The sequence below is a fragment of the Microtus oregoni genome, unplaced genomic scaffold (assembly GCF_018167655.1).
Source record: "Microtus oregoni isolate MIOR12 unplaced genomic scaffold, Mior012 000020F_ref0000438, whole genome shotgun sequence".
Lineage (NCBI taxonomy): Eukaryota > Metazoa > Chordata > Mammalia > Rodentia > Cricetidae > Microtus > Microtus oregoni.
In genome coordinates this window covers 16,406,484-16,427,159 of record NW_024543079.1, presented here as the reverse complement: position 1 = coordinate 16,427,159, position 20,676 = coordinate 16,406,484, and the positions used below count along the sequence as shown (strand labels likewise).

Sequence of the window (20,676 nt, the reverse complement as noted above, 5' to 3'; positions counted from 1 at the left end):
CCTTGGCCTGGTGATTTCTAGGGGTGACTTTTTCATTTGCATATATGTTTTAGTGGGATGGCAAACTGTGTGGTCACCCCTCATCATCCCGCCCCTCTCCCCTCTCCACCCAACTGCAGCCCTTTGGGCAGGAGCCATGCCTTGTTCCTTATCTTGTCAGAACTTCACACCGCACTCCAGCACACTCAGATAGGTCACTCATTCATGCCGATAACGGGGGATGTGGGACAGAGAACCACGTGAGCAAAACAGCCGACCGATGGGTCCCTGCTCTCCTGATTCATGGGAGCGAGCGAAGAAAGGAGGCATGAAAACATCACTGCAGAGTTACATGTGATAAAGAGAATATCCCCAAGGTGGGTGTAGGAAAGGTTTTCAAAGAGAGGGTATTTGAGATTTGAATAAATTGAAGGAACCAGGCCCATATCTGAAGAAAAATTCCAGAAAGAGGGAAAAGCTAGTGCAAAATCCTGAAGCTGGACACTTCCGAAGCTTCTCAGGAGTAACAAGGTGTGTGTGTGTGTGTGTGTGTGTGTGTGTGTGTGTGTGTGTGTGCGTGTGTTGGGGGAAGCAGGAGAAACCAATGAACTTAGGGAGGTGGTGGAGAGGCCACAAGGGTTGGCAAAGGCAGGGCTTGGGCAGCTGTGATAAGGGCTGGGAGATTCCTGTGTTTGCCTGTTCGTGAATAGAAGCTTTTAGACGAGGGAACAACATGGTTTAATTTCCCCAGATCAAAAAGTTTTTATTCTTTATCATCACATTGCAGATAAAGTGCCACAAACCCTCTTCTGACTACACAAAGTAACCTAGGAACATTTCTCCATCTGGAAACAAAAATGTTTGTTACAATATGGTCTGCAGGGCTCAGAAGATGCTGGGTTCCAGGTTCCTTCTGGGGTTATTCTCACAGAACACAGCAACAATGCCCAGCATTAAGTTCTACACAATTACCAGATTCAAACTCTACGGCACCAAGCCACAACTCGATAACAACCGTGAATAGTCACAAATGTCCAAGTGGCACAGAGCAGTTACAGAGGCGTCCTCAACGAAACACAAGCAGGCCTGTACAGCTTAGTCGTCCAGTAAAAGCAGAGGAGGTGCATGGGTCTTACTCAAAAGGTGCAAAATGAAGAACACATTAACTTTCTGCCCATACAAGCTCATAACTGGACCAGAAAACACCCAAAAAGTGACAGTATTATGTTTCTCTTCTAATTTACAAAATATATTGGTGAATCAAAGGAGAGAAAGGAAAAAAAGGAAGAAAGGAAGGCAGGCAGGCAGGGTGCAAGCTAGCAAAGACTGAGGGTTCTCTATCCCCATTATTTTCTGTCTCCAAGTCCTAGGGAGCAGAAAGGAAGGCCTTTCGTGAGACAGAGACAACCTGGGGGGCAGGGCAGTTTAGCCTCTTTTATCTATAAACCCACAAGGGGTGGGGGAGGCAAAGAAGGAAGAGACACCAAAGTTTCTTTAAAAGAACGCAGTGTAAAATGAAGTGATTAGCTGTCCTGCCCCAGCCCTGCACTGTACTGTGACTGTTCTAAGTTTTGCAAGGGCAAGAGGGCAGAGAGCACTGGTAATTCATAAGACAGGGCCCCCTCTCTGGAGACAGGCGGATTCAACAAAGTGTCTCCTTAGCTATGTGGACAATTCTTCTTCAGTTATTCATTTCAGAGATGGCCTATTAAAACCATGTGAGACCCATGCCAGTGTAAAAAGCCACAGGGCCAGAAAGCCCCTCTCCAGCACCTACAACCTAGCAGCTTAAAAACAGGTAGGTGAAGGAGAAACTGACAAAGGGTCTGACTTCTGTGTAGGTCTAGAAGTGAGGCTTCAGGTAGGAAGGCTCCTACCTTGAGCACATGCCCAGATATGCCCAGCTATGCCAGCCCGGTGCAGTCTCTGGAATTAGGAGCTCTCGCTATATTAACAAGGGGCCCTTAGGGACCTGAGAGCGAGCAGCAGGGATGATGGTGGGATAGGCAAAGCTCCTCAGAAAGGCTATGGCCGGGCATGGGTGGGGCACAGCGTGGGTTTTCACAAGCCAACAGCTGTCTATGAGAGGGACACACGTAGGATATGAAGAACAGTACTGATCACGACGATGTGCCGGCCATTGCTTCAGGCCCTGGGCCTCAGCCATGTCTGATCATCTGGCTGCCCAGGTTGCAGATGCCCAACAATCCAGAGGATAGGAACTGCTCTGTGGTCCTGGAGCCATGGGCTATCCAAGTCTGGTTGACTGCCAGGACCACATGTGCTTCCTCTTAGGTGATGAGCTTCAGCTTGGGACCGTCGGCACAGCTGTGAAGCCCAGCATACTGTAGCTTTGAAGCACTAGGCCTCAAACAGTGAAGCCCTGTAGGTAATGGTGTCACGTGAGTAGAAAGGCCATGTTTTACAGGTGGATCCAGGCCACACAACCGGATGGTAGTACAAGTCCATAGAGTTGGGTGCCCACTATAAGTGCAGTGGCATATGAGATCACACAATGTCACAACCTTGGCCCTGAGTCCACCAAACACGTTGAAGAGCCAGAATTCACAGGAGAGGAAGCAAACAGCAGCGCTCTGGCATGGACATAGGTAGGTTCACCGGCAGAGGAGTAGTCCTACGTAGGCGCCATGTACTGGAGCAGGACTTAGCCAGACTGGAACCCATAGGGCCTATGCAGAGCCTCTGGTGACCACCTTGCAAAGCCTGGTCTAGCTCTGCAGGGCCTTTGCCCCAGTAAGTAGTACTGCAAAGGGTTGGGCCACAGGTCATCTTTAATGATCTGGGCCACCCTGTCAGTTTCTACAAGGCTATGCTGTGAAAACCAGCTGAAGAAGCTTCGCATGGTGTCGCGGTTCCTGTGCACTAAGGCCGGGGGTTCCTGGCCTCGGTGCCAGCGGATGCGAGTAGCCTTGGACACCACCCGGCCTGAAGGTCTACACTCATACTCCTTCACTATCGTCTCATTTTGGAAGTAGGGGTTGCTCCCAAACAGGAACTTGAACTTGCAACCTGTTCTGGTGTGTCTGAGCTCCCTCACCTCCAAATTTATCAGATAGCCAAGCATGTCTTCATCCCTAGGGCTGATCATGGTTGAAAGCTGTGGGTGGTTCAGAAAAGCAGTGATCCAAAAGCCTGGAATGTTTTGGATGATGAAGCTCCGGCGGGCTAGATGCAAACGGCGCATCCTCCCAAACCTGCGCTCCAGCGGAAGGTAGGCCCCGGCCCCGTCAGCCTGGGCACTCATGACCTCCAACTCCCATTGGATGGCCTCCAGCGGGTCTACGATAAGGGCCCCTAGGTCCAGAATCCCCAAGCTCGCCTGGGCCTCAGCAACGCACTCCAGCTTTTCCCCCACCTCCACAGGCTTCTCCGCGGCTACGGTGGCCTCCTCAGTCGTCACTTCCTGGGCCTTCCCTCCGGTCCCCACCTGAGTCCCCCATCCTTGCATACAGCCCTCCGGGTTCAGGACGCTGGACGTGGGGGCCTCTCCAGTGTTTTCTGGGGCAGGCAGTGTGGTCCCGGGGCTGGCTGTGGGGTCGGAAGACCCGTGTGCCCCAGCTCCGGGGACGCTGGACGCCGGGACGAGGCGCACATCCTGCTCTTGCCCAGGCGGTGGGTGCACGGCCAGCTCCAGAACCCCAATTCCCTGGCCCGCCATCTCCTGCTGAATCTCTGGATGGAGAGGTCCGGAAAGCACTGGCAGGACTGTGGTGTTGTTGCCGCAGTAGGACGCTGGTGGCAGGCGGGGTCTCTTCTCTGGGGTGAGCTCCGCCCCTTGCCCCCCCCCCCTTTGCCGGATGTGACTTGCTAGGTTCCCTCCACTGCTGGGGACGGGGAAGACCACCCATGACAAACAGAACTGGTTCCAGGTTAGCAGGGCAGGTGTGGACTAGGCAAAAGGGCAACTGGAGCAGCATCCGGGGACAGGCTCAATCCTCAAACATGGTTATAACCTTCCACCGCGCAGGGGAGGACTGTTTCCCTTGCCTGGTTCTTTGCAGCTTTAGAGCAGGCAGCTAGGACATTTGCAGCCTTGCACAGGATATATTATATTGGCACAGGCAGAGGGCTGACCAGATTCAAACTGGAAAGTAAAGACAAGCATAACTGTCTGGCAATCAAGCTGCTGGAAAAGAAGGTACTAGAAGGATCAGGCCAGCAAAGATCTTAAATTGCTGCAAACCAGGAAGCAATTGTCGCTAGCCTGGTTCCCACAGGAGCTAGATCCTCTTGGTTATTGCTGTTGAAATCAAGTGGTCCTTACTTCACATGGCTCAGGCTCCAGACTGCCCCTTTGCTCAGTGGCAGCCATTTCAGAGGAGAATTTTAAAGGGTACGTACGTGCTGGACAGTGGTGGCCCAAGCTTTTAACCCCTACAGGGGAGAGGTAGGTGACTCTGAGTTTGAGGCCAGCCTGGTCCAGGACAGCTAGGGCTACACAGAGAAAGCCTGTCTCAAAAATCCAAGGTGGCAGTGATGTCCCGGGTGTAGGGAGGGGTGGAATTCTATGTACAAATTGAGGTCTTGACTCAAAACAACAAAAAAGGGCCAAACAAGGTGACAGAGCACTCAGAGGCAGAGGCAGTGGGATCTGAGTTTGAGGCCACACTGGTCTATATGCTGAGTTACTTGGGGCTACGTAAGACTGTGATAGCTAATCTTGATCAAGTTGACACACCTGGGAAGAGACCTTCACTCGAGGAACTGCCTCCATCATACTGGTCTGTGGCATATCTGCCGAACACTTTCTTGATTGCTAATAGATGAGGAGAACACAGCCCATCATGGGTGGTACCATCTCTGACTGCGGGGAGCGGAGGAAGCCTTGCCAGTGTGTATTACTTGTAAGGATCAATGCCTCAGACCCACAGGAACTAGCAAAGCCTTCGTCTGGTCCTGTGGGAATGCTGATTAAGTTCAGAAAGCTTGAGACCTGAGACTGTTCGCCCACAGAGACCTTCTACCAAGACTAGCTAACCCTTCCTTCCTGGGCCGAACATAATAAAATCATGGAGGTTCCAACTGCTACGTAGTTGGTTTGGCTCCATAAGAGGGAACACCAAACTAATCCCAGCTTTTCATACATGTTTGTTTCGTTCTTATTCCCTCATCTCAGTCTTCCGGGGAACCCATTTCCAGGACCAACTCATGCATGGTCTCTCAGTTCCTGCCCTGTTTGAGTTCTTACTCTAACTTCCCTAATGATGGACTGTAACCTATGTGATGAAATAAACCCTCTCATCCCCAAGCTAGTTTTGGTCACTGTTTTATCAAAGCAACAGGAAGAAACTTGGATAGGGACCTGGTCATAAAAAAAAAAAAAAAAAAAAAAAAGGACTCAATGCAGGGGCTGTGTCTGGACAGACTAAGAGCCTAGATGGAACTGCCCTTGCACTCCACAATCCTTCAAGTGTGGCTGCATTCCTGTGATCTCAGCTCCCAAACTACGGAGGTCAGCATACTGAACGCCTCCATATCTCTGCCTAGATGTCACCACAATATCCTCCAGAAAGCCTTCAGCCACATCCAGAGGACACTACAGCTCTATCTGAACCCCCTAGACCAGTGGTTTTTCCACCTTCCTAATTCTGCAACCCTTTAATACATACAGTTCCTCATGTTGTAGTAACCCCCAACCATAAAATTATTTTTGTTGCTACTTCATAACTAATTTTGCTACTATATGCATATTAATGTAAATATCTGATATATAACTCCTGTGAAAGGGTTGTTCAACCCACAGGTTGAGAACCACTGCCCTTGACATCTCCTAGACTGAATCTCTTGGGGTCCTAGCTGGAGTTCTGACCACTGGGGTAGGCAGGATACTTGTCAAAGGAGAGGCTAAAATAAGGAATCTGTCCTCTGTCTTTGTGTGCCAAATCACCTGCACATTGCTGCTTCTTGTCCTCATAGCCTCTTGGACTACACTCCGAGTGACTGCCTTTGGACACTGTTTCCAATCCCCTAGATGAGAAGATCTCAGTGCAAGGGGTGGGGCCTGGGAGGGCAATGACAATCTGTTAAGAAACAGGCCAAGTAATAGTGTCGGGTGAGCCCACATCAGCCTGGAAGCACTATCTAAACAGTGTTTGAGCACAGACGTGTAAAGCTGGGTCCTAGCTGTTAAAACATGTGCACCTTAGGGAGCCTAAAAAGGGTTCTCTTCCTTTCAGAACTTCATGAAGACATCTAAAATCACCGTCCACTCCAAGATACCAAAGGTGAGTCTTTCTAGGGCCTGAGGACAATCAGCTGCACAAAAGTGGGCCAGAGAATTAGTAATGATGAGATTGAACACATTTGAGCCTCTGCATCAAAACAATTGTGCAGACTGAACTACTTCTGACATTTTCAGTTATGAAACACTTCAGTGTTTAAAGCCCATTTGATCTGGGTTTTCTGATCCTCAAGTCCAATGAAGACAATGAAGCCACTTACCTCAAAGACATTCAGTTAAGATCCACTGTTTGCCCTGCCCTCACCAGCATTACCCTGGATGCTAAAGAAGCCTGCAGGTTCCCATTCTTCACAATTTCAGGCTCACTCCAACCCTTCCCCAATAAACAGGCTCAAAACTGCAAAGCACATCATTCAGAAGTTTTTAATAAACAACTTCATTATAAAAACTTTTTTTGAAAATTAATTCTGTAAAACATTGAAAAATCTACTTTAACAAAGATATGCCCTGTGCATTTTCTAATGGCACTTATATTTTACAATTAAAAACCTTGTTTTATATAAAGCCAAAAATACTCCAAGAGGTTATTCACTGTGTTTACAAAGTGCTAGAAGGTTTTTGTCTTGTAATTTTCTTTCTTTAAATAATCTGGCATTAAGAAAGAGTGGCTCCAAAGCTTCAACCAACTGGGAGTAAGAGAAGGGTGTGAAGTAGTGTTCAGGAATTCTAGTGCCGGACACGCAGAGGTTGCGCATGGGAGAACTGGCAGATGACACAGGCAACACCTGAAGCAAGTTGGTAGGAACCACTCCACACAGTCCAAGATTACACCATGAACACCCTTTCCACACCACAAACCCCACTCTCCAGTGGTGAAAGTCACAGCCACTTCCTTCCACAGCAGGTTCAGAGCTCCAGGAGAGGCCAGGGTGAGGTCCCAGAGAAATCTGGACTTTTCTGGCCAACACCTGCCTAAGGCAAAGTTTCTTATTACATAAATATCCTTGTTAAAAAGCAAAATATTGATCCTGTATAATACAACCTGTTTTTTTTTTTTTGCTTTTTTTTTGTTTTTTTGTTTTTTAAATCGTGGAGAAGGGGTAGGGAAAATAGCTACCAAAAAGGGAAGGGAAAACTTAAAGGCTACTAAGGGAGGTTTAGGGAGATTTCAACTTATGACAATATCTACGAACAAAAAAGCAATCACACCTGCTTCCCCAGATTTGCATTAACAAAAACACCACATAAAGTCGGGGAGAGACACACTGGCGCACCCTTCCCTGCCTCCCACCTGTTTAAGATGGTGCTAGGATCCTCTGAGCCGACACCTGGGCATGCTAGTCCCTAGCCCCAGGACAGTCCTCAACTCTGACAGCCTGTTCAGGCTGAGGGGCGCTTGTCCCCTGTGCAGTGCATTGCTGACAGGCTAGAGTATGTGGCAAGGAAAGGGGACATCATTCTTTTCTGGTCCCTGATTGGTCTGTGCCACACACACACCATGGCTCCTGTCCTGGGCAGATGCCCCTCTGGCTCTCTTGGCCTCATAAGGGGTACTTAAATGAGTTTGGGCACCGAGTACAGAGCAAATTATTTTCATCCTTTTAACAACTGGCCAAAAAGGCTCTTTTGGGTGGTAGGTTGGGGAAAGAGTTAAGAAACTGCAGGGTGGTTTGTGGTCCGAAAGAGTGAAGGCAGATAACCAGCGTTCACAGTGATATGAAATTTCCTTAGGTAAGGACACTGAGAAAAGCTGAAAAACAGAAAGGATGGATGAGGAAAGGCAAAGAGAAAAGACTGGAGGTGGGAGCAAGGCCCCAGCTACAAGATTTACAATAGGTGCTCTGCTGTCCTATGAGCACCAAGGGAGGACAAGCTCAGGAGAACAGATCTCCTCAAACAGCCCAGTGCACTATACTGTGTGGCTGGAGGCTACTGGCTTCTGAAAACGATAGGGAGGTGGCAGGCAAAGGGAGAAAGGGGCCTGGGTCTAGTGAAGACCAAACACAAGGAAAATGGCAGCAGTGAGTTCCACTTGGATTCTCACATGCCATTTCCTGTAATACGAGTCCCAACAACATGCATAGCATGCAGGAGATGGTTGCGTACCAAGGTAGACGCTTTTAAAAATAAACCTTAATTAGTCCCTGGGACTCACTGAAACTAATCTTTAGAAGCAAATCACCTAGTCTGATTCCAATCCTGTCAGACGTAGTTATATCCAGTTTTTTTTTTTTTTTAAAAAAAAGGTATTCCAAGCTACCTTGCTTAAATCAAAACATCTTATTCACTCCACATTGCTTCCAAACAAGGGCCAGGGAGTTAAATCTGAAGGTTTTCACCTCAAACAAGGAGTACTGGCCTGGGCTGAAGCAGGAGTCCAGGTCTTGGACCTGCACAGTTCCCAATGATAAACTGAAGTGAATCTAGACAGAAGGGAGGGGACAGGGAAGAACTGGTGGGAGATTGAGGCAGTTCCTAGGTAGTCTGTCCTGAAACCCTAGTGGAGGAGCCAGCAAAAGGCACCACTAACAGAAGTGCCCAGGCTGCTGGCTACATCTGTAAGAGTTAACAGTAAAGAGGTAGAAGTGTGTTTCTGAATTAGAGAGGTGTCTCAAAAGGTTCCACAATGATGGTCCCTGAGCTGCCTCCCTTCCATGCATGGGAAAAGCCCATACAGAACCGAGATGAAATGGGAGTAGGGATTCGACTGCTCTGGGCAAGGGCTGTGCAGTCTGTTGCAGAGAGCCCCAAGTCAGCAGAAGAACTAACTTCTTGCAAGAAACACTGCTAGATACTCAGGGCAACTGAGGGGACCACAACAGGTTGAAGGTCTTCAACGGAGAGCAGAGAAGACAATGCACAGTGCCCAGAGTCCATGGGGACTGCGAAGCAGGGAAAGGAGAAGGGACGCTGTAGGTAAGAACATTTTGGTATGAGAGGCAACAATGATTTGATAGATTAGGACTCAACTATCTGCCCAATCCTAACTTTCTAGAAACTCCTCTGACAGTTCCATTCTGTCCTAGAGAAAGGACAAGCAGGAGGGAAACAAACACAGGGCACATTCCCTCTTCTCTGCTAACCAGCCCAGAGCCCAGAACCCCTCCTTCCAAGACAAATACAACAGCTCATGATGTCCAGGGTGGGGCTAGAGACTGGGGAAATGGTGGATATGGATGCCTTTCATTTCTTCCTCTCTCCAGTTCAGGAGGATGAAGGTGTCATGATGTACTTGGAGAAAAACCAAATTGCAGACCTGTGAGAAAGCTGCTCCAATCTTCTTGCCTATCTCCTGTGGACACTGCCACGGAAGGCAGGAACAAAAGCAGTCATGGAGATGGCAGAAACTGAAGCAGTCCAAAGTCAGTTTATTTCCCCACAGGGGAAAAAAATGTGACCTCAAGTGAAGAGAAGTCAGCAAGACCCGACTCCGCCTTGTAAACAGGGTTCCAGTTAACACCAGGTACCAAGTGGTTCAGGCTGGTGACAACTGAAATGGACTGGTGGGAATGGATTCACGGTGTGTAAACAGTGTTCACTGCAATTACTCTAAGGCTAACAGTGTGGTGAGGGAGGTGAAATGGTGTGTCTGAGGAAAATGTGTAAACGGTACCGTTGCTGGACAACACTGACTGAAATGGAGCTGCTGGTAGAGTAGGGATGGGATTGCTGAGAATAGAGCCCCTCTTTCCTGCCTGGTAGCCGGAAGCAGGTAATAGTCAAGAGACCTTCCACAGCAGGTACTCAACGGCCACCTGCTGGAGGGTCTACAGGTTGGGACCAGAAGGCGGGCTTCTTAAGCTATTTCTCTTGAGGTCATACAAGTAAAACCCTCTGTCTCCAAGAGGCTTCCCCTTCTCCAGATTGAAGGTGGTTCTGATGCTTTGGAGAGACAGAGGGCTAAAAATAGCTCCCAGTTCAGATCAAAAAATAAAAGTAAAAATACCTGAAAGTCCTATGATAGATTGTTCACGGGGCTGGGTTCAAGGATCTCTCTAGACTGATCCTGGAGCCTGAACCCCCAAACCAAGTGCTCCATATAGACACTGGAATTTTCTTTTTGAACCCAGCTCTGAAAGCTCAGCTGCCTTCATGGGAGAGGTGGACGGGGTGGGTACTTAGGCTCCCTTGCAGAACCAAAAGACTGAGTGGGGGACCTCCATGGGGGCTACTGGAATGCTTGGTGGAAACGAGGCAGGGTGGTGGTACTCAGGCCAGAGGTGAAAACAGGAGGCAAGGAGTGCAGAGGTCCAAAGTTCAGGGGTCCCCCAGCTCCAGGGGAATCTTGAGGCTGAGCTTGCAGAGTGGTGAGCAGAGGCTGTGCTTCAGCTTGGGAGTAGCCCATGACCAAGCCTCCTGTGGCTCCTGGCGGGTTACATGGGGGTAGGTTGAGTGGAAGAAAGCCCAGTAAATGAGAGAAGTCCACATTAGCAGCGCAGAGGGCCTCAGAGAGGTTGGCGGGACTCTTGGTGAGCAGGGCTTCATCTAGAAGGGCTGCAGCTGCCGCTGGCTGAGGTGAGACGGGCTGGGGTTCAGCCGATGAGAGAGAGAGGCTTCCAGGAAGCTCTGCCAGAAAACTATCCACCTCCACTTTGGGCAGTTTGTCAGGCAAGTATGAGGTAGATCCAAGCTGGTATTTTGGAGGGAGCTGAGCTGAGGAGGAGATAGGAGAAGATTCCAGAGGGTAACTCATACCCATGGGTAGCGTGTTGTGCACCAGGGAGTGTGGCACGCCCGCGCTGGGCATGGTAGGGATGTGGGCACCGTACATACCCATGGGCAACATGCTAGGAAAGGCCTTGGCCCCCATCACGTCCCGAGAAGCCATGCAGAGCACGGGGCTCAGCTCTTCCTTTACACTGACTGTGGAGCTGCAGCTGAGTAAGCCTAACATATCCACTGGCTCTGTCTTGATCTTGAGCAGCTCCTGTGAATGGCTCTTCTTGACATGGCGTGTCAGGTGATCCTTGCGGCCAAACCTCTGGGCACAGTACTGGCACAGAAAGTCTTTACGACCAGTGTGGACCACTAAGTGCCGTCGAACATCCTTCCGAGTATAGAACCGCCGGTCACAGTGGTCACAGGGGTGCTTTTTCTCCTTGGCACCTCCTGCAACCCGGCGTGAGTGAGCTTTCAGGTGCTCCAATAGGGCCTGGGTACTCTCAAAGGTCTGCAGGCACACCTTGCAGCTGAGATCACCACTGCTGGCAGCATGCATGGCCAGGTGGCGACGGTAACCCAGCTTTGTATTGTAATTCTTACCGCACTCAGAGCAGTGGAGGGCCTCCTTGTTGGGGTCATGGGTCTGCAAGTGGTTCCGCAGATGGTCCTTTCGGTGAAACATCTTGTCACAGTACATGCACTGGTGGGGTTTCTGGGCCGAGTGGGTGGCCATGTGCCTGGGGGTAGGGATAGAAGATGGGGAGAAAGCTGAAAGAGGGAAGTTCAAAAGGGCTAACTAGACAACCAGATGTCTATGAACAGGAAACTACATTAAGAAATTTCAAAAAAGCCATGCAACAGAATACCATAACAACTATATTCTACCAATATTCCTATAAAATGCATTATCATTCTTTTTGTTGTTGTTTTTTCAAGATAGGGCTTCTCTGTTTAACAGCCTTAGCTGTCCTGATTTAGTAACAAACATGAACAATCTGAGTTTACTAACAGGGAATTTGCTAAGTTTGTAATGTAACTATGATATTTAAGAGTGAGCTTTATATGTACCTTTAAGGAATAAGCTTCTTAGAGATATTAAGAGGAAAAAGTGTGTGGAAGGTGGGCAGTGGCACATGCCTTTAATCCTAGCACCTGGGAGGAAGAGGCAGGCAGACCTCTGAGTTTGAGGTCAGTCTGGTCTACAGAGTGAGTTCCAAGATAGTCGAAGCTACAGAGAGAGAAATCCTGTCTCAAAATAAAAAAATAGAAAAAAAAATTTAAAAAAAGGAAAAAGCAATAGTACATAAAGAATGATATTTGCTACATTAAAAAAAAAAGGTATTGCTTGTATGTGCTTGCAAATAAGAACCAGGTATCACTGGCAGCTTAAGAGGGAAAAAAGTAAAAAATTGGACAGTGTATAAATGGACTTGACGGAGAACTTTCTTTTTTTTTTTTTTTTTTTTATATTTATTTATTATGTATACAATATTCTGTTTGCGTGTATGTCTCCAGGCCAGAAGAGGGCACCAGACCTCATTACAGATGGTTGTGAGCCACCATGTGGTTGCTGGGAATTGAACTCAGAACCTTTGGAAGAGCAGGCGATGCTCTTAACCACTGAGCCATCTCTCCAGCCCGACGGAGAACTTTCATTGCAAGTCTTTTAATACCTCCTGAATTCTGAGTCTGTGAAGAATTTCCTCTTCAAAAGTTTACATTTAATTTTTTAATGTTACAATAAAGGGAAAAATGAAATATGAAATGTATGTAAACCTCCTGATCTGTAACAAGTTCCCAAGATATACAAGGACAAGTCAAAAAAGGAAGTTCAACAGTACATGTAATACACCCCCTTTTGAAAACCAAAAGGAGAATACACATTTGAATGTCTCAAGGATTCATAAGAAATGAATCCCACCAGCTGCCTTTGGGAGAGAAATAGCTGTGATGAATTTGAGGACAATTCATTTTTCACTACTTGTATCATTTCAATTGCTTATTTCCTCATTGCCCCTTAGTTCACATGTCTCCTGTCTGACTGGAAAGCAGCCCAGAGCCCAGGAACTGGATCCATAGCTCCATATACATTCAGAATCAATTCACCAAGACTTTAAGGCCTAACATTTGCCAAGCTGCAGGTGAAGTGTCATTAACATTCTCCAGTTAAGGACAGAAAACACCAGGTAGCCCCACCCATCAGTCAGTCAGTAGCAGAGGCTGTATTTAAACACTGACCCTCTTGAGATAGCACATCATAGCTGCGTCTAGTACCCCATGACCTTTTCTATATAGAGAACCACCTTGTGTTATGTGTATGCATTCATGTTTATGGGTGTTATCAACCTCCTGAAATACTGGCAGGATGGCACATGAGAGGCAGTGCTGAAGGACTCAGTCTGTTTCCTTTATTTCTCAGGTAGAAAAATAAGGCCCAAAGAAGTTCAGAAACTCACAAAGATCACAAGTAAATTCTGCCAAAGCTCTTGCCTCTTGGACCAGGATTTTTCTATCAGTCTCTCACTGGTACTCAGACCACCACAATAAAGTCCAAGAAGACGTCCCTGATTAGGGTCCCCTAAGATAGAGAAGCACACAGAATCAACACATTCCTAGGTCTACACAAATGTCCTGAGGGCAATCCTGCCCTCCACACAACCCCTGATGCCTATCTTAGTTCCTTCCTCCCAACTGTTTTCCAGATGAGGAACTGGGGCTTTCTGTGGTCATCTCATTGTATTTACGGGTGTGCTGTCTGTCTTCATTACTGAGAAAGTATACTCCAAAGTTTTTACTTATGTGTAAAAAACAAACAATAGTTAGCCCCTCCCCCCCATCCTTCTTGCTCACTATTCTGTCCCTAGCAATGAGGACTGTTTGGTACATAGCAGGAGATTAATAAATAATAGGTAGATGAATGGCTAGATGCACCAGGTTAGTCTACCTCATTTGATCAGGGCAAGTTCATGGTTTCTTTACTGGAAAGGCAGGGGATCAAGTGAATATAAATGGCTCTCATCAGGTCCTTTCCCTAACAGAGCTGCTCTTATCTGCCATAAAAAGGGCTTTCACATTCTCTTTCACTTTAAGTAACGGTTCTTGGGTTTACAAATTTCAGGAAAGGAGCTGACCCACAGAGCAGCAGGGACTCTACACAGACAGAAACAACCATCTGATTAGCAGGCTGAGTCAGAAGCAGCAGCACTGTGGGACCAACACTCTGCGATCCTGGCTAAGTCACGAGAACCCCAGCTTTAGAATGAACAGATTAGACCACAGGATCATCTTTCTAAATTTCTAAGACCAATTCCTAACTTCTGGCTAAGATTCTGATAATTTACCTGCCAGGAATGGAGGAAGTACTGAAAAAAAAAGTTAAGTCTAATTTGTTCATGGCTGCTTTACACTATACTCATCAGATTCCATTTGTCTCAATAAAAATACCACCATTTTTGATGAGGCAGGGATTCTTAGAATTCTAGGCTAACTCAGGCTACATAAGGAACTCCTTTTTCAAAACAGACAAACACTAATTTTGTTGGTCTGGTGTTTAAAAATTTTTTTGGTGGGGAGGAGGGTTTGAGACCGGGTTCCTGTGTGTAGCCTGGCTTCAAACTCACTGAGATCTACCTGCCTCTGCCTCTCTGGTGCTGGAATTAAAGGCGTGTGCCTACTAAAAAAAAAATTTTTTTACTACATTTATTTTGCGTGTACATGTAAGTGTTTAGGGGCCAGAGACAACTTGCAGAAGTCAGTTCTTTTCTTCCACCATGAGGGTCTCAGGGACTGAACTCAGACTGTTAGGCTTGGCAGCAAGCACGGAGCCAGTTCAATAGGCTCTAGGTGGTTTATTTAGAAACAGTCTCACTCTGTAGCCCAAGCTGGCTTTGAACTTGTGTGACTCTTCTGCTTCTGCCTTGTAAGCGCTAGAATTACAGGCATGTGCCTCCATGCCCAGCTAAACACTATTATTACTCAGTGAGTGACTTCAAATGGTTAGAGTTCAGAGTACACTTACAGGACAATTTTATCTTTTACTCTTTTGCTACTAATGAAGTCCCACACTCAGCTAAGTCTCTGGTTTTGACCTCTGGGAAGCTGGGGGCTAAAAGAGGTATGGGAGTGTCACCTACCTATACAGCTTGTACTTGGAGGCAAAAGCCTTGCCACAGTGCAGCTGAGGGCAGCTATACGGTCTCTGCTCCGGATGGGGAAGGCTGTGAGGCCTTAGCTTCTCCCCATTTGAGAAAGGTGTCCCCGAGATTTCACATTGGCACTTCACTTGACTCTCTGCCTCCCGGCCCCGAGGCCTGGGAACTAGTTTCCAGCCCACTTCCTCCTCCTGCTTTGCATCTTGAATCCAGGGAGGGACGCTGGTGAAAAATGTGGTCATGGCAAGGCTAATGGCAGAGGGCCATGTTATTCAGAAAGCCTCCCCATCGGTTCTGCTCGGTCTGCTCGGTCTGCTCGGTCACAGTCTCCAACGCAGCCTTCAGAAAACAGTCTCTTCACCTGAAACAGAGTGCCTGGTGTTAAGAAGACCCATGCCAAGGGCACAGAGGCTCTAGCAAACACCTCCCAGACCTACACCCAGCCATCTCCTCCCACTTAGAAGTGGCGTGACTTTCAAACAAGCACGTGCTTCCCTGACCTGCTTCCTTATTTACAAAACAGACACAACCCTCAAAATCATGTTTTGGAGGTCAATGCAGCAATGAGTATAAAGCTTCCACTGGTACTTGGTGCTTGCCAGTGCTCATCGGGGTTATTCTAGTAGCTCTAGGCTAGAAGAGACAAGGTAATCCGAGGAATTAAACTTACCCTTCATTTTTACATCATCCCAAAGCTTAGATAGCTTTCCTCCTTTTCTCCCTACTTCACTCCATCCTCTATTATTCCCCTCATCAGAGGTGCTAAGGAACAATAAATATCCAAAAGGCAACAGAGAATGAGAACCTGTTCATAGGAAATTCAGACCCAAACTAGGCTCTGTGCCACATGCACTTCTTAGCACCAGGAGGTTCCTTCTAGAGAACCTAGAAGTTGCCTCCAAGAATTTTCCCTAAACTAATGCCAGTCCTACCCTGACCTCTACTGCCTTTCTGGATCTTTTGTTGTCTAGGTCCATCTTTACCTAAGCCGTGGTTTTTTGTTTTCTTTTAAACCACAAAAACCAAAAGTGCTGAATGGTTCATTCTAGAGACTCAGAGGGTACACATGCAATTCTCTATTAAGACAGAACATTCTTGGAATGTAAGTAAGTCCTCACCACCAATTAATCTGAGGGATCCTTCTGTATTCCTTTCATTTCCATATACCTAACATCTAGAGAAGGAATTTCAACTTCCTTTCAAATGAGTACGTTACTCACTGAACTCAAGTTGATTCTCAGGGTCTTAATTTATGCCCAGAAATTCTAGTTTAAAACTGAGTTTGCCACCCTCCAAAGAAGCCAAAACTTGAAATTTGACCCTTCCCCTTGTTGGTGACAGTGGTGTAGTAAGGAGAGGAAGACAGAGTAACAATAACACAACCCCTTCCTGACACCAAATCAGAAACTATCCCAAAATTTAGTCATGAGGATTTTCCACGTAAAGAGAGCAATGATGGTGTATCTGGAAATTGGCTATAATAATCTGGGGAGAGCTTCAACTGCACAAACTAGCTATGGATCATGGAATGCTTGCTCAGCTAATCAGCACCTGCTGCTTACAGTGACCATTCATCCAACAGACTGGCCATGAACGAGATGATCGTATCAGCGGGTTCACGCCCCAGAGAGCTTTGCTCATCATACCATGAGCTACATCCTGTTCAGGAATCATTCCTTCTGTTAAAAAAATACTGTAATGTAATATGACAGGCATTTCTCCTCACAAGTGGGGATTTGCCTAAAATCATCTGCACAAAAGTGGCAGTATTTTGTATTAATCATGTACGGGAAAGAGCAAGAAATTACTGAAAAATACTCACTTGAGTTATCCTGGAATATCTGCCTGTTCTCTATACATCTCAAAGGCATCTGATGGCTGGCTTTCATTGTTCAAACTCACTCCCCTCCTGCGCAAGGGTGGAATTACCTGTTTATACCAGCGATTACTATGTACCCTGGAACTAGAGAGAATGAGCTCCAAGTATGCATGTCTAGTTTAGAGAGAATTTCCCATACCTTCAAAGTCAAATTCCGCTCCCACTTCATATCTAAATCATGCATCTCAGCCTTAGAAGTTGGGAATGGCAGCTAGAAGAAAGCAAGTCACACTGCTCTAGCTGATGAGAGAAGGGAGCCTATCTCTGGAAATTCCGCACAAACTCAGAGAGAGAATGGTACATCCCCACCTCCCACACGTCCACCTCATCTGTTCTGGTGAACATGCACAAACAAGACACAGCAGTTTAGCATGCTGGCACTGAAAGAGTGAGTAATGGGCTTCTAGGAAACAGGCTGTTAGTGGCTAAGAGCTCGTGAAGATGCAGACAGAACCAGAGGAGGAAGGTGGGAACCACGTGCTCAACTTCAGCATTAATGAGGTTATGGCTTTAGAAGAAAAGAGTCACCACCTTGATCCTACTCCCCTAGGCCTCTGAGAAAACAGCAAGATTCTTACCTATAATCAGTGGCTACCAGGCTGCTGGGCAGCCACAGTTGCTGGTATTACCTAGGAACCTTTTGGGGGATCTAGTCTTTCTCTGCGTCCTTTGTCTACATACTCCTCTGATTCAAAAAAATCCTGAGTTTGATTAATGAATCAGACCTAGTTCTTCATACTTCCTGTCAAAACTGTGAAAGAATGTTGCTTCTCCCCAAAGCTGCTCTTCTGGTCTCACTCTAACCGTAGCTATGGAGAAGCTGACAGAACCTGTTTCCATAAAACAAACACAATCCCTCCCAGGGACTGGTATAAGTCAGTGTATTTTCAGCCCAAGATTCTTCTGGCATCTGATCTGAAGGGGGAGGCAGCACGGAAAGAACCTTGGACTTGCTATCAGAAGAGCCACCACTCACTGGCTGTGAAACCACAGGCAGGTTATTTCATTTCTCTGAACCTTACTCTCCTCAATTTCTGGAAGAGATTCATTCTCAATCTGTACATTTTCTAGAGGATGAAGTGAAGAAGTGGCACTATTTAGAGTAACATGAAATGTGAACAAATGAAGCCCACAAGGGCAATATCGCTGCTGCCTTTCTTCCTGAGGGCCAAGTGGAACTTCTCTCTCCCTCTTGGTGTTACTTCTCATGCCTCAAAGTCAGTTTCCTTCCCTTCCCAACATCTCAGAACTCAGCCTTCCTCTTTTCCCTCACTGTTAACCCTCACCACCAGCCCTTTACCTCCAGCACATCCCTGGGTCAGAGTTTTCTCTTGCCTGGATGACCACTTTATTATACCCTCTTCTATTATTAAAGTTCCATACCCAAAGTAAGAATGCTTGCTCAATGCTCTCTGTGGCCTTTAGAAGCTCTGGTCTGTCTTCTGTAGTGCTGTGATGTAGGCTGCCCTCTGATGAAACTATAGTTTTTATGGTGTTACATCATCTCTATAGAAACTGCGTTCTTTCTCCATTATTAGCCTGTTTCCTCATCTGTAAAGCTAAAAATACTTACCTCACAGTCTGGTTGTAAGGATTATTTTAGTCAGGTATGCAAAAAGCTCAGCATTAGGTTTGGCCTGCTCAAAGTGCCCAGCAAAAGAAAGCTATTATCTTGGTCTTTGTACTGAATTTTGTGTTCCCACCTTCAGCTGCCACAGTCCAGTTTTCCCAACTCTCCCCATCAAATAATGTTGAGCCAGCAGTTTCTGCAGCAAGGAAAGGGTTAATCTCTTGAGTGTTCTTAACCAAAGAGACCCACAGAGGATTAACAGCTCCACTTCAGTGACTACCCTAAAATAGCTTTTATCCCTCCTGCCCAAGAGCTACTTGGGGACCTGAAGAACTCAATTCAACACCTGCCTAGGAGGAAACACACCCAGAAAGGTTCTTGGAGGTGGGATATTCCCTCAAAAGAACTTAAAATAGCAACTGGGAAATTATAAATAGTGTTAGAAGGGAAAACAAAGCAGGCCTTGACCTGGGCAACAGAAACAAATCCAGAGGCACACTGGCTGGCTGGAAAACAGCAAGAGCCGGAGGAATGGAAATAGCTGCTCGTTTCCTGAGGCCAGCACACACACACACCACTCCGGAATGGTGGGAGAATTAAATTACAGGGAGGCCCGAGAGTCTCAATGACTTGCATCATTCCAAGAAACATCAAACAGGATTAACAGGGGTAGGATTTACTCTCAGGCTGCTAGTTCTTCTGTCAGTGTAGATGGGCCTCTTCGGAGTCCCTTTGATTCCCTATTTCCTCGGATTCCCGCTGCCTCCCACCCCTGGGGAGGCCTTGAGCAAATGGCTGCACCTCAGTCCAGCCTCATTTCCACCTACAACCCCCCACCCCCAACTGCAACTCAGTCCAGCCTCATTTCCACCTACAACCCCCCCCCCCCCCCCCCAACTCAGCCGCTTTCCTTGGGAAGAGAGGGTTAGAAACCCAAGGCCAGACTTATCACGGTCCCGGGCTGACAGGTGGAAAAACACACAAGCCAGGAGTCAGGCTATGCGGGCAGGTGAAAGCACACACTCCCCTCGGCAGCCAGGACCCTTTTCCCTTCTGTCCCAAGGACGGACGGACCACAGCACAGCGCTGGGGCTGTAGGCAAACAGGCTGGCCCTCTGACCAGCTGCTAGATCACCCCATTTTGTGTGAAATGTTAAATTCTCCCTAAGAGTGGAAGATGGCACTTGGAGGACGGGGAGAAAATAAGAATTCAGAAAGAAGTCTAGATAGGGTCTCGGAGATGGGAAGAGCAAGCGTGCACGGTAAAGAATCACTAACACGGTATTTGGGTCTCTAAGAGACCACCACGAGAAAGAGGTAGGGAGATTCCATAGGTCGGAAGAGGCTGGGGGGGGGGGGTGAAGACAAGTGAAGACAATTTCAAGAGGGTCTAGAAACGGGACTCTCCCGATGGAAAAAAAATGTCTAAAGTTTCCTCAATACGGTCACTGGGGAGGCAACTACAGGTAGGACCTTATTTGGGGTTATTCAGACCGAGGTATTGGTGCGAAGCCTCAAAGTAAGTTTATGAAAGTCTGGAAAACGAAAGAGCTGAGAGGACTATTTGGAGCAGGAAAGGGGGTTATGTGGGTCGGGGTAGGCGTGTCCGAGGAGGGAGCAGGTGCAGCTTATCTATGCCCCCCAGACCGCGGTCCCGAGGAAAGTCAGCAGCGTGTTATCTGGGTCTCCAGGGAGTCTGGGGGGCGGGGGGTCGACAGTGGGGGACCCCCGGGGCTCAGTCTCCAGGTCTAGGAATGGAGGGAGCCTGAAGGACTTGTTCCGGTCCCCCGGGCACAAGTCTGAGGTCCGGGAAGCGTTTTCGTCACCACGGGGCCTATCCGGGGCCCCGGCTGCCGCAGAGGGGGCCCCCAGTCAGGGGTGTGGGCGACCGCGCTGGGCGGCCCGAAGTGAGGGGCGCCGCCGCTCAGAGTGCCGGGCGTGTGGGTACAGCGCGACGGCCTCCCACCCCGCTCCCCACCATCCCCCAGGACCCTCGCCGGCACTCACTGCGCTCGGGACCCCGCGCTGCGGGCCGGGCCGCGCTCGGGCTCCGCCAGGCCCGCTCAGGCCCCGGTAGTGGCGGCGGTCGGGCCATTGTGCGGTGCATTGTGGGAGCCGCGCGAGCGGGCGCTCGGGTCGTGGAGGGGGCGGTGCCGCGGGCTCTCTATGGTCCCGCCCGCCCGCGGGCTAGAGCGGCCAAGCCGGCGCGCGGGCGGCGCGCGGGGAGCGTCGG

At 48.1% G+C, this 20,676-nt stretch overlaps 2 protein-coding genes across 4 annotated transcripts; both read right to left on the bottom strand.

Moving 5' to 3' along the window:
• Window positions 1-720: 720 nt before the first annotated feature.
• On the bottom strand, window positions 721-3,761 carry LOC121460516 (putative testis-specific Y-encoded-like protein 3). Its single transcript, XM_041670970.1, has one exon. The coding sequence runs from the start codon at window positions 3,656-3,658 to the stop codon at window positions 2,645-2,647; it is 1,014 nt and encodes a 337-aa protein (XP_041526904.1). The 5' UTR covers window positions 3,659-3,761; the 3' UTR covers window positions 721-2,644.
• Window positions 3,762-6,595: 2,834 nt separating this feature from the next.
• Plagl2 (PLAG1 like zinc finger 2) lies at window positions 6,596-20,563 on the bottom strand. 3 transcript variants are annotated; one of them, XM_041670800.1, is made up of 3 exons: window positions 20,451-20,563; window positions 14,977-15,355; window positions 6,596-11,580 (listed from the first exon to the last, which is right to left on the bottom strand). In XM_041670800.1, exons 2-3 carry the CDS (start codon window positions 15,234-15,236, stop codon window positions 10,350-10,352), a joined length of 1,491 nt encoding a protein of 496 aa, XP_041526734.1. In that variant the 5' UTR covers window positions 15,237-15,355; window positions 20,451-20,563; the 3' UTR covers window positions 6,596-10,349. The 3 variants fall into 3 exon arrangements, with proteins under 3 accessions (XP_041526734.1, XP_041526735.1, XP_041526736.1); XM_041670801.1 differs by lacking the exon at window positions 20,451-20,563 and adding an exon at window positions 13,300-13,421 and having other exon boundaries at window positions 14,977-15,103; XM_041670802.1 differs by lacking the exon at window positions 14,977-15,355 and having other exon boundaries at window positions 20,451-20,516.
• Window positions 20,564-20,676: the final 113 nt, after the last annotated feature.